The sequence below is a fragment of the Salvelinus namaycush genome, chromosome 30 (assembly GCF_016432855.1).
Source record: "Salvelinus namaycush isolate Seneca chromosome 30, SaNama_1.0, whole genome shotgun sequence".
Lineage (NCBI taxonomy): Eukaryota > Metazoa > Chordata > Actinopteri > Salmoniformes > Salmonidae > Salvelinus > Salvelinus namaycush.
The window spans coordinates 10,713,434-10,727,357 of NC_052336.1; the positions used below are offsets into that span (position 1 = coordinate 10,713,434).

The 13,924-nt window shown below is 45.9% G+C and overlaps 1 protein-coding gene across 1 annotated transcript in view; it reads left to right on the top strand.

Moving 5' to 3' along the window:
- Positions 1-13,924, top strand: part of LOC120025361 (transcription initiation factor TFIID subunit 4-like) — a 122,529-nt gene that overhangs the window by 53,004 nt on the left and 55,601 nt on the right. The window contains exons 3-9 of the mRNA XM_038969903.1: positions 16-180; positions 467-589; positions 1,319-1,408; positions 2,116-2,313; positions 4,699-4,771; positions 5,624-5,738; positions 12,396-12,565. Of these exons, the coding sequence (XP_038825831.1) occupies positions 16-180; positions 467-589; positions 1,319-1,408; positions 2,116-2,313; positions 4,699-4,771; positions 5,624-5,738; positions 12,396-12,565 (934 nt within the window). The remainder of the gene's footprint in view (positions 1-15; positions 181-466; positions 590-1,318; positions 1,409-2,115; positions 2,314-4,698; positions 4,772-5,623; positions 5,739-12,395; positions 12,566-13,924) is intronic.

The following is a 13,924-nucleotide window of genomic DNA, read 5'->3' on the forward strand; positions in this document are numbered from 1 at the left end:
TCCTTGCTCTTCCAGAAGGGCCCCATGGCGCTGGCTGTGGCAGTGACGACTCCCCAACAGGCCCCCGTGGTGATGGCCCCCCAGGCCCAGGTCCAGGCTGGGGCCCAGGCTGCCTCGCAGCCAGCCCTGCCCCAGCAGACCAGCGCCCTTGTAGCCCCAGGAGCCTCTGTAGTCTCCCAGGTCTGTACTCTGCTCTGCTCCAGTCTGCCGGCCTCCACTGGGCTGGTTAGGCTCCTCAAGCCCCAGTGTTGTCACAGCTGCCAGCAGGCTGGCTGTGTCTCCACCATGGCCATGGCCCCACACAGCTGGGCATAGTGGGCATAGCCTCACACACAAACACATGTACATACACTCACAGACTCTTCCCCGGTGTCCTCTCCGATCCCCAAACACTGAAAGATAGTGTCCTACATATTTATTGATAAAATCATATCTTTACATGCTTATTGAATTTGCCATTTCCTAGGAGATGCAGGAGAATGTGAAGAAGTGTAAGAACTTCTTGGCCACCCTGATAAAGCTGGCTTCCCACAACTCTCCGTCACCTGAGACCTCCAAAAATGTCAAGTCACTGGTCCAGGATCTACTGGTGAGTCTCACTACCTAACTCATTATATTACCTCTACATTACCACATCATTACATTATTTCTACATTATCTCTACATTACTGTCTTATCAACAGAGAAACATGGACTACTACTTTCTTTGCCCTACACTCCTAGAAAAAAAGGTACTATATAGAACCGAAAAGAGTTCTTTGGCTGTTCACATAAGAGAACCCTTAAGAACCCTCACATAAGAGAACCCCATTTTTGGTTCCAGGTAGAGCCCTTTTGATTCTAGGTAGAGCCCTTTACACAGAGGTTCTACATGGAACCCAAAATAATTCTACCTGGAACCAAAAATGTCTTCTACCTGGAACCAAAAAGGGTTCTCCTATGGGGAGCCAAATAACCCTTTTGGAACCTATTTTCTAAAAGTGGAGGAAGAATATTTCTGACATTGACAGGTTGTGTGATATAATGTATTTCTTCATCTGTAGATGGCAGCATTAAACTCTAACATGATCCAGAGTGATGCTGTTGTTAAGGATATTATTTATTCAGAGTTGTTAATGAGATGTGTCCCAGGGGATGTTAAAATGTAAATCAATATCAACACCGTCGTTTAGGTGATTTCACCTCATCTCAATGTGCTCAGAAATCACATTGCACATCGCTTCAATCACATGCTCTGCTCTCTGTTGTACAAGTGTGTCACATCACATAACAAGGAGCTGACGGGTTAATAAACCTCCCTCTCTTCTCCCGCTCACAGGATGCTAAGATTGAGCCTGAGGAGTTCACCAACAGACTGCAGTCAGAGCTCAAGTCGTCTCCTCAGCCCTACCTGGTCCCCTTCCTCAAGGTGTGTACTGTATCTACTCAGGCTACATTTGGACACTCCTCGTCATGGATGTAAAAGCATTGGTTGGTGAAAACATTGTCTGGAGGGACTTTCTACCGTTGTAAATGTAAGAAAGTGTGCAAGTGTACCCTTCAGGAGAAAGGTGGAGAACGTAAAACAGCCAGAGTGGCAGTGGAGAGGCCAGCACATGTGACCCAGGCAGGGGCCGCTCCCCTGGCCTGACTTCAGACTGTGTGTGACAGTGGCCCCTGCAGCTGTCCGTGCCAGTAGCCAGCAGGCCTCTCCAGCCATCCGTGATGAGTGTCACATCATGCCACTGCCACCCAGCCCTCCCTCCCTCCGCAGAGCAGAGCCAGCCAGCCACAAACACAGTCATGTTGTCATGCAATGTTAGGACGTTTACATCAAAATATGCCACAGACCAAACATTTTTCAGGTCTACTGCTGGAGTGTTTGTCCCAAATGTTTGGCTAATGGATGAGCACTTGTCCATTGAGCATACATGTCAAGTATAATACACGTCATTTTAATATTCACGATTTGGGAGAATTATTTGTTATAATGATATCTATATTTGTACAACAATGTAATAATAATTTGCACATTTGCTAATTTAGAATAAATAAAAATCATTTTATGTCTTTTTTTTTTTACTATGTACTGTATGTTAATGCCTCTGTTGTTGTGTGTGATCTGCCCGTCAACAGAAAAGCCTCCCGGCCCTGCGGCTGTCTCTGCTCAACATTCAGCATTCCCTGATCCAGCCTCTGCCGCAGGCCAAAGCCACCCCCACCACAGGCACCAGCTCTGCCATCATGGCCGGCCCAGCTGTCCGCGGCCGCCTCCCCAACAGCGTCAGCACCACGGGGGCCAGTGTCGGGGCCCAGGGACACACAGCTGCCCTGGTAGGTACAGTACACTCACAGTCATAGCTGTCTCTACACTCACACTTCCAGTCACAGAGATCAGCCACAGTCATACAGTCCACTGGCCCAAACATAGATGACCCCTGGTTATGACTCCCTGTGGAAGTATTAGAACTAATAGAACATGTTTTGGCCACGGTTCTGTTGTTAAGGTTGATGATACTGTAATACTCTGATACTTACTTATCAGTGGGGTACATAAGTGTTTGTTCTAGATTTCCAGAGTTTTGATTGCGTCTTCACTAAATCCAAGGTCATTTGTCTTGGTATGTACCTAAGCACCAAAGGAGTGATGAGTAAGGTTCCCCAGGCCCCAGTAGTAGAGAAGTGTCTCCCAGTGCTCAGAGACTGAGACAGAGCTGGATGTGTTCCAGTGGGGAACGGCTTCACTGACAGGCTAGGTCAGCACACCACAGACCATACAGAGGCTTAGCCAAGGCAGCTGGCCACGGGGCTGGATCAGTGCACTCCCATGGGGCCTGTGTGTGTGTACGTTTGGTGTGTTTGTGTGTGTGTGTGTGTGTGTGTGTGTGTACGTTAGGTGTGTGTGTTTGTGTGTGTGTATGGCTATGCCTGTGCCCAGCGGTGTGTGTTTATACACATGTGAGTCAATGGAGTGCAGTGCCGGCTCACAGAGGAGAGGCCTCCATGGAGACTACCCAAGGTCAGAGCCCCTGGCATCCGATGCTGGCGGGGACATACCCTCTCTGAGGACAGACTGGCAGGGTAGCCTGGGCTGGGGCACAGGGCTGGGTGGTGGTGGTGGTGGTGCCCTCCGCACCACTCATCTGCTGCTGCTGGTTGGGAGGGTCGTGGGTGAGGGGAGGTAACTAGGTCATAGCTGGGTCAGTTTGAGAGCTGCTGTGTGTGGCTGCAGCTGTACAGCAGTTACTGTTGTGGAGCACTGTCACAGAGGAGAGGAGACGAACTCTGACTCTGCTCTGCCAGCCCCCCCACACACAAACACAGACAAACAACACAGGGCTCTGCTCTCCAACCAGACTATTGGCTGGACTGATCCTGTGTCAACTCAATCACCAAAGGTCTGACATTCAAAGCAGTTGTAATTACTAGACTATAGCTCCTGGTATAACACCAGTCTGAAGCTAACACTTGGTTCAGGTTTTGGAATCAGGGAACCCTGTATGTTCTTTATAGTGTGCTCCTAAAACAACCCCAAAAATGTCCCCAATTTTCGATTCTGGAACTTACCTGTGATTTTCTCAAACTGTGTTGTGGGTTTGCCAGAGGTTCTCCCTCCTCTATTCTGGCTGCTGAATGTATTTTCGTCTTTGAGGCCCTGCAGGGGATCTCTGGGAGAAATGGCCTCTATCTTTTTCAAGCCTTGAACAGTAATATAGCATGTGTCAGGGAATGGAAAACAAGGCTAAAAAATATGCAGTGAGAAGCAAACTGGTGTGAATGGATGGCTGGGCCTCAGGCCTGTCCCACAGCTAGGCTGCATGCTAGGAAGGAAGTGGCTCTATTAGCGCAGAAGCAGCCCCCCTCTCCTCTCCTCTCCTCTCCTCTCCTCTCCTCTCCTCTCCTCTCCTCTCCTCTCCTCTCCTCTCCTCTCCTCTCCTCTCCTCTCCTCTCCTCTCCTCTTCTCTTCTCTTCTATTGTCCTCTCCACTTCCCTCTCCTCTCCTCCACTTCCCTCTCCTCTCCTCCACTTTCCTCTCCTCTCCTCCACTTCCCTCTCCTCTCCTCCACTTCCCTCTCCTCTCCTCCACTTTCCTCTCCTCTCCTCCACTTCCCTCTCCTCTCCTCCACTTCCCTCTCCTCTCCTCCACTTCCCTCTCCTCTCCTCTCCTCCACTTCCCTCTCCTCCACTTCCCTCTCCTCTCCTCTCCTCCACTTCCCTCTCCTCCACTTCCCTCTCCTCTCCTCCACTTCCCTCTCCTCCACTTCCCTCTCCTCTCCTCCACTTCCCTCTCCTCCACTCTCCTCTACTTTCCTCTCCTCTCCTCTACTTCCCTCTCCTCCACTTTCCTCTCCTCTCCTCCACTCTACTTCCCTCTCCTCTCCTCTCCTCCACTTCCCTCTCCTCTCCTCCACTTTCCTCTCCTCTCCTCCACTTCCCTCTTCTCTGTCTTTACTTTTTCACTCTGCTGTTTGTCCTCTTCCTCCTCCCGTTGTTTAATGCCGACACACACACACACACTGGCCCATTCCTCCCTCCCCGTACAGAGATACCTTTTTTCATGTCAAAATGAATCGGGATCAATCAATTTAAATGTCACACGACCTGCTTGTCATTGATGGGGTCAACTGTCTAAATTGTATTTACCATTCTTCTTATTTCTCTCTCTCTCTCTGTCTCTCTGTCTCTCTCTCTTTCTTTCTCCCCCCCCCCCCCCATCAGGGTATCAAGCAAGCGGGCACCGCTGGTTGCCAGGTCAGGATGCCCATGATGATCACACCATTAAGAACACAAGGTGACTATAGCGTATCTCCATTCCTTGTTACATATTTCCTATGGTACTACAGAGAATCCTTATCTCACACCAGACACATAGGAGAGCTGAGAACAGGTGTTTCCTATCCTGCTGTACCCCATCCTTTCATCAAACATTTACACTGCTACCATCTCACACTGATTCACAAACACTGACTGAACACACTGAAGCAAGCCCTAAAACATCCCCTAAATACCATACTGGTCCCCAAAGAGTGTGGTGTGCTCTCAGGTGTGTGTATTTGTGCGTGTGTGTGCATGTGTGTGATCAGAGGTGCATACAAATTCGATTTGCCCCTTCCTCATGTTGCCTGCAGTGAAAGATCTGTAGGTTGTTTTATGCCCATACATTGGAATGTGGGAAAAGTTTCTAAAAATACTTTGTGCCTCTTAGCTAGGAACATGCATGTTAAAATCAAGTTTAAATTCACTCTGGCAGTCCTTGTGCCTCTCCAAAAAACGTGTCTTCAAGCAGGATGCGGTTTTGGAGTGTAAGGAGAACCGGTGAAGCGCAGTGATATTGACAGAATGATGTTGTCTATACAGACCTGGGGAGAGCTGCCTACGTTGTGATGCTGCGCCTCTGTCTCCCCTGGTCTCCCTCTTCTCTCCCCAGTGTGACAGAGATGGTTAAAGAAAGTCTTCAGAAAGGAACAGGTTTGATGACAATACGAGGGGACAGCTCATAATAATATTACTCTGTGTGTGTGTGTGTGTGTGTGTGTGTGTGTGTGTGTGTGTGTGTGTGTGTGTGTGTGTGTGTGTGTGTGTGTGTGTGTGTGTGTGTGTGTGTGTGTGTGTGTGTGTGTGTGTGTGTGTTTTTTCCCCCCAGGCACTGTCAGCAAGGGAGCCACGTTCCAAGCAGGCAAAAGTCCTGTGGGTTTTGCCGTTAAGGGCTCTGGAAATCAGAAAAACAAGCTGAACGATCCCGGAGGCGGTTCTTTCAGGTACAAAACGCTGGTTCTGTGCACCTCTTCAGGTAGAGAGAAGTAGGGAGGAAAAGAGAGAGGGAGGAGAAGAGAGAAAGAGTCTTACTGAGTGTTATGGACAGCCAGCACATGGGGGCAGCATTTCACCAAGATAACTTGGATGACTACAGGCTACACTCTCAGCTAAGGCCATGAGTTTTCATCCTGTCATCTGCCTGACTCTCTCTATCTCTGTCTCTATCTCTGTCTCTATCTCTGTCTCTATCTCTCTCTCTCTATCTCTCTCATCTCTCTCTCTTTCTGTCTGTCTCACTCTATCGCTCCTTTTTCTTCGTCTGTCACATAGCAACACTCTCTCTCTCCCAGCCAATAGATCATTCAGAGTAATTCATACTCTCATCAATGCTCTGGATTCTTGTTCCAACTCTTTGGTAGGAATGATAATGAACTACTAAAAGTTAAGCAGGAACAAGTCATTATCGAATAAAATGGCACAGTGTAGTCTACACTTGTGTTGCCCCCTGTTAATATAGATGTTTATGGTTACCCCCTGTTAATATAGATGTTTATGGTTGCCCCCTGTTAATATAGATGTTTATGGTTACCCTCTGTTAATATAGATGTTTATGGTTACCCCCTGTTAATATAGATGTTTATGGTTACCCTCTGTTAATATAGATGTTTATGGTTACCCCCTGTTAATATAGATGTTTATGGTTACCCCCTGTTAATATAGATGTTTATGGTTACCCCCTGTTAATATAGATGTTTATGGTTACCCCCTGTTAATATAGATGTTTATGGTTGCCCCCTGTTAATATAGATGTTTATGGTTGCCCCCTGTTAATATAGATGTTTATGGTTACCCCCTGTTAATATAGATGTTTATGGTTGCCCCCTGTTAATATAGATGTTTATGTTTACCCCCTGTTAATATAGATGTTTATGGTTGCCCCCTGTTAATATAGATGTTTATGGTTGCCCCCTGTTAATATAGATGTTTATGGTTACCCCCTGTTAATATAGATGTTTATGGTTGCCCCCTGTTAATATAGATGTTTATGGTTACTCCCTGTTAATATAGATGTTTATGGTTACTCCCTGTTAATATAGATGTTTATGGTTACCCCCTGTTAATATAGATGTTTATGGTTGCCCCCTGTTAATATAGATGTTTATGGTTGCCCCCTGTTAATATAGATGTTTATGGTTGCCCCCTGTTAATATAGATGTTTATGGTTGCCCCCTGTTAATATAGATGTTTATGGTTGCTCCCTGTTAATATAGATGTTTATGGTTGCCCCCTGTTAATATAGATGTTTATGGTTACTCCCTGTTAATATAGATGTTTATGGTTACTCCCTGTTAATATAGATGTTAATGGTTACCCCCTGTTAATATAGATGTTTATGGTTACTCCCTGTTAATATAGATGTTTATGGTTACTCCCTGTTAATATAGATGTTAATGGTTACCCCCTGTTAATATAGATGTTTATGGTTACTCCCTGTTAATATAGATGTTTATGGTTACTCCCTGTTAATATAGATGTTAATGGTTACCCCCTGTTAATATAGATGTTTATGGTTACCCCCTGTTAATATAGATGTTTATGGTTACCCCCTGTTAATATAGATGTTTATGGTTGCCCCCTGTTAATATAGATGTTTATGGTTGCCCCCTGTTAGTTTATGGTTGCCCCCTGTTAATATAGATGTTTATGGTTACCCCCTGTTAATATAGATGTTTATGGTTGCCCCCTGTTAATATAGATGTTTATGGTTACCCCCTGTTAATATAGATGTTTATGGTTACCCCCTGTTAATATAGATGTTTATGGTTACTCCCTGTTAATATAGATGTTAATGGTTACCCCCTGTTAATATAGATGTTTATGGTTACTCCCTGTTAATATAGATGTTTATGGTTACCCCCTGTTAATATAGATGTTTATGGTTGCCCCCTGTTAATATAGATGTTTATGGTTGCCCCCACCCTCCCTCCAGGTTCTTCAGCTCGTTTCATCTTTGTAAAAAGCGTCTTCATGAAAAATGATCTTTACAATCTGACCTATAAGTGTAGGTGCTTATGTGTGTGTACATGCGTGATTGCGCACATCGTAGTTTGTGAGTGCGTGCGTATGTATGTACATTTTCCTCTCCTGCTACGCATTCAAAATGTAACGAGTACTTTTGGGTGTCAGGGAAAAGGAGTAAAAAGTGCATTCTTTTATTTAGGAATGTAGGTGAGTAAAAGTAAAGTACAGATACCCCCCAAAATACTTAAGTAGTACTTCAAAGTATTTTTACTTCGTTACTTTACACCACTGGCTCCGAGCCCATAGTAGGACACCAGGTTCATGGTAATGGCCTCCCCTCCTGAGGGGAAAGTATCCGCCCCGGGCCCTGATTGATAAACCAATAGTGGCCTTGATAATTAAGCTGTCAGGGCTGCTTGTTACTGACAACCTTTTCCCTCTGTTGCTTCTGCCTCCATGTTTACACAAACCACGCATTGCCTCCCTGCCCTAGCAGTGCACTATACTGGCTAACCATACAGTACATAGGCTACACACTGGTTTCATGTCAGCTCAATCAAATAAGGTTAATATATCCTCACCAGCACTACCCCCTCTACTCTGCTTGTTGACATGGATTAGGAATCCCTGTTGTCTGGCTGTGTAGTGTAGTAGTCCCTGGTAGGGCAGGGCTGTATGTACCTCTATACTGTTCCCCTCCTGAGGACATAAGAGCATGTTGGAACAGAGCCCTGTGGCGTGTGTATATCCTCTCACCTCAGAGCACTCTCAGCCACTCCTTCCCGGCATTGGTGCGCAATAGGCCAGAAATGGAGAGGGATGGTGGGAGTCTCCCCCCTCTTAAAATAGTGATGATACTGAGATTGTACTGTAGGCATTTTTTGTTTGATCTTAAATACTCCCCCCTCCTTCCACTCCCCAGTGTTGTGCTATGTAGATGGTGTTTTGTGTAACATCAGATTTGTATTGTTTCCCTTTGTGAAGAATATAATGCTAGGGTTGAGTAGCTAAGTGGATAGGGGTTGAATAGACTATGATCTCAGAGATTCAGCTTATAACCAGTCAAACATGCTCCAAATAGAATCAACCAGGCATAACCCCTCTAGTGTCTCCACCTTGACCTATGTATTTATTTATCTGTTGTGATGTGATGTGCTGTGATGTGTTGAATTTTGTTGCATTGTGCTGTGTTGTTATGTGCTGTGTTGGAATGTGCTGTGGTGTGTTGTGTTGTGCTGTGTTATGTGCTGTGTTGGTGTGCTGTGATGTGTTGCGTTGTCCTGTGTTATGTGCTGTGTTGGGATGTGCTGTGTTGTGTTGTGATGTGCTATGTTGGGATGTGCTGTGTTGTGTTGTGCTGTGTTGGGATGTGCTGTGTAGTGCTGTGTTGTTATGTTGTTATGTGCTGTGATGTGTTGCGTTGTGCTGTGTTGGGATGTGCTGTGTTGTGTTGTGCTGTGTTGGGATGTGCTGTGTAGTGCTATGTTGTGTTGTTATGTGCTGTGCTGTGTTGTGATGTGTTGCGTTGTGTTGTGTTGTGCTGGTTTGTGTTCAGACCGCAGGGCCTGTGGGGTTCCCGGTGAGTTCCAGTGTGCTCTGCTGTGGTGACCACTGACAGACTGACAGACAGGCAGCCACAGTGTAGGTTTACAGTGCTGAGTGGAAGCCGCTGGTCTCTCCCTCCATGCTTTCTGTAAACACCCAACATCCGCTTTAATCACAGCCGGCCCTCATCCCCTAGTTCTCAGCCCTCAGCCGTCTCAGACGTCAGCCCCCTCAGTCCAATGCCGCGGCAGGTAGCCTAGTGGTTAGAGCGTTGGGCCAGTAACCGAAAGGTTGCTGGATCGAATTCCGAGCTGTTAAGGTAAAAATCTGTTGTTCTGCCCCTAAACAAGGCAGTTAACCCACTGTTCCCCGATAGGCAGTCATTGAAAATAAGAATTTGTTCTTAACTGACTTGCCTAGTTAAATAAAGGTTAAAATGCCAGCGGTGAGCTCACCATCATTCCCCCAACTCCTCCTGCCCCTCCACTGTATGTCTGGTCTGGGGCATACGTCCCTCTACCCCGGCCCCCGTCCAGCTCATTCACGTCCAGACCAGGCCGGACACACAGAGAGGGAACGTGCTTAAACTGCAGTACACTGGCTTTGATACATATTGGCAGCAGTCAGCGTTGTCTAAAGCGACAGGCTGTAGTGCACATTGATGAACTAAGGAAGCTGCTGTGGGCTGAGCCTGTGTGTGTGACTGTGTGTGTGACTGTGTGTGTGTGTCTCACTCACTGTGAGGTATGACTAGCTACATGGAGGGGTCTCAGGGGTGTTAGTCACTCAGATGGCTCGGTGGACGACCCCTACCGTGGCACAGGGGGCACTCTCTGGGGGGAGGTATCAGAGACGATCCCTGTCTGGCCCTGGATCCTGGTCCCTGACTGGATGCCCCCATTCCACACATACACATGCTCCTTCTAAATGGCAGAGCAATCCAACTCCCCATCTATGGCGTGCCCTCTCTCCCATCCAGGTTTGATATGGAAAATGCATGCATATGTATTCATGTTGCTCTGGGTGTCATGTCCCGCAGCAAAGCCAAACCAATCATTGAGAGGTGTCTTTTCCTCCACAGTGGAACCTAATTACATCTCACCTTTATTAGTGAGAGGAGAAGGTACTGTACATTCGTTCAGGAGTCTTTTTGTTATGCGTTTCATAACTAATTTTTAATGTCAACCATGTCTTGCATTTCCATTTGGTTGTAGCCCCCCCAAACACAGGAGACATCTAGCTGTGCTATTAAGAAACAGGAATAAGGGAGTTATTTGCATAGCAACATAGCATGTCCATGTCCACTAGCTGTGTAGTGTAACTTTATGTGTTATTCATCATTACATATGATGGTTTATTTATTTAATGGATGATGAGGTTAGGAGGCCAGGGTGTTGGGTGTTGATGAAGATGACGGTCGTGAAGATGAAGGTGTATAGCCTACAGTAGGAGGGGAGATATATAATAATAACATAGTGTAACATCTCCTGTATCATGAGAGTGTTGTTGGGTAGATTCTACATGGAGGTTCATTATTAGACTCAGAGAGAGTAGGACTGGGACTGGCAGGGTGAGTAGAGGGTCTAGTGAGATCTCTTGGTGCAGGAAGGAGCTCTAATCGTCTTTGTCAACCTCCTGCCGGGATGTCAGGACTCATATAGGTGCTCGTGGCCTTACAGAGGAACAGGAAGACATCAGCGGGGTGCGATGCCTGCCACTAACGATGGCGATGTGTTCCCACACATGGACGCCCGCCCGCTGCGGGCAGAGACTAGAGAACAAGGCAGCATCAACGTGCATGGCCCCCGCAACACGTAACTTCTGACGGTCGGAACCAGCGGCTGCTGGCGGTGCGAACGCCAATTACTTTAGAGGGGAGGCGAAGGAACGGGCGAGGGAGGCAGTGAGCGGCTGCCCTGTGTGTGTTCTGTGGTTCTCTGTGCCCTCTGTCACCGCCACTCAGTGGTTCCTCCAGCCCAGTGAGCGAGGGAGGGAGGCAGTGTTTCCATGGATGATGAGCACAGGGCATTGCCAGCCACAACCAGGTTACCACAGCACTCGTTCCCCTGTTAGGGTACTCACTCATAGAGACTGGAATGAGGATTTAGGCCTGGTGACTGTCAATGTCAGATTCACCCAAAACCTACAATTAAAGGTGAACTGTTTGGGTCAGACACTCCATTCTTTTAATGATGGTCATCCTTGGGGAGGACCTTGACCTCAATGGGTCTTCCTGGTCCTTTATCCCCTTGTTACTGTTTACCTCAAATACTATATCTAATACATTTTACTGATCCAAACCTATGTATGAATTGTAAAAAAGCTCATATTTAAGAAAATGACCAATGTATTGAGAAGCCAGCTCGTGTTGTGAATCAAAATGGTGGTGGATATTTCCACTGGACTAGTACTGGATGATATTGCTGTTCTCAGCAGAGTGGTCTGTATACAGTGTTTGTTGATATTAGTATATTGCCAGATTCATCACACAGCAGTTCCAATCCTCCTGTGCATCCTTACCCAGCTCCCCGCCATCCAAACGTTGTCAATCCTACTATATGCTGACTCAAATGGACTCTGGATGGAATAAAACCTATTAAAATAGTGTATTTTATGAGCAGCTTATACACCTCTGAATCATGACATTACCAAGTGCATACACTACATTCCCTGTACGATTGCACCTTGAATGACATGAGAAAATCTGTCAGTTTTCCACAGGAACAGCTCTGTAATTGTCTATAGGGACATGTAAACTAATACTGTAAAAGGGACACATACAATATTGTTTTATACAGACATTGTTGTAAGAGCTAATGTACAGATGTAGGATCTTAATTTGAGCCAGTTTGCTACAGCAGGAAAATAGTCCTGCAGCAACAGGACATTTGAATTATTATGTGGATTATAATTCATTGCCATTTTTGTAGTGGTTGATACATTTTTCATGAGGGCAAAACAAGTCTGACATTTCTAAGTGGAAATTACAACTTTAGATTTCTTTTTAAAACTCAAATACACTACAAGTTTGCAAAAACAAACTACATTTGTAGAGCCCTTAAAAAATGAATCCTCCATCTATTTGTTTCCAGGGATGATGATGACATTAACGATGTGGCGTCCATGGCGGGGGTGAACCTGAATGAAGAGAGCGCTCGTATCCTGGCCACCAACTCTGAGCTGGTGGGAACACACATCCGCTCCTGTAAAGATGAGGCCTTCCTTCACCCGGGCCTGTTACACAGACGCATCCTGGAGACAGGTACGGACAGTACACTACTACAGTACGTTATAGTACATGATGACACCCTCACTAGAGAAACCTCTAAAGACTACCCATATAGTGTATGATAATGAGGCCTTGTTCACAGCAATAGAACAATAGAAGTTGCATACACAGTAAGTCTTTAAAGTCATTAAATCATAGAGAATTGAGGTGGAATCATGTACAGTATCGTTGTCTTCACGGTTAGTATTAAATCCAGGTCCATAATAATAATTCCATAATCATCAAGTGTTGCCGATGATGCTGGTCTTCATTTTCATCATAGTGATTATTATCTTCAGATTTATCTTGAATTTATTCATGAACATGTGTACCAAACAGAATCATGTTCCTTCAAACGTGTGTTGGTTTAGAAAATATAGGCCAGACCCCTGTCTGTGTGTGTGTGATGAAATCTATCTGTTAGCTTTGTGTTTTCTTGTATTCTCCTTGTTGTTTCTGCATCTGTAGTGTCATCACTAAAGACAGACAGTTTGATTTACTTCCCCTGATGGGATGTTGCAGGCCAGGCCCGAGCAGACGCTCCTTTCTGGCCTCCCTCATTTTAAACTTGATGCACTTAACAGTTCTTTCACCTCCTTTAATGAATTCTTCAGTGTCTGTCTGAACTTACTAGACCCCAGGCCCTGACATAAATACTTTATAGAGCTGTCTTTTGAAGGCTGCTTGTCAGATTGTCCTGTAGACTGAAGGAAGAGAGTTACAAGACTTGATTTTGTTCTTCTGTTTTTTGATTGGAGCTCCACATTCAGATACTGTCCTATTTGCGAATCTGAGATGATTCACGGACCAGTGGAATCAGTCTCTGTTCATATTAGAATTCATGTGAGGGTTTACCATGTGATAGACTAGTATCTACAATGTATTGGCCTCTCGTTAGGCACATTCAATGGTGGTACTGGTAAATGGCACTTTGTTACACTTCAGGCCTTTTTGCACTGTGTTGGAAATGTCTAAGCCTAATGTGTGAAAGTGCAATTCAATAATATTACCATAAACAACTAAGTCTTGAATACACATTACATTAAAAATCACACAGTAGAATAGAATTCAAACACAACAGGGAGTTTTAGCGCTAAGACGTTTCTTCTTGTTTTACCTCAAATAAGTATCCACGGTGACGGTGACAATGAGGCCCAGAGGTCATGTGCTGTTAGACGGTACATTGGTGAGGTTGTTATCCCGTCGCCTTGGGGAGGAGGGGGTTAAAAATGTAAATCTTGCTCTGGGGGCTTGGTGCTGTGCGGGGGCCGGGTGGGTGGGAGGCCATGGTGCCCCCTGCTGGGGCAGTGGCACTTGGGCGGCTTTGTTGTGTCAGTGATGGGCTGTGGAGAA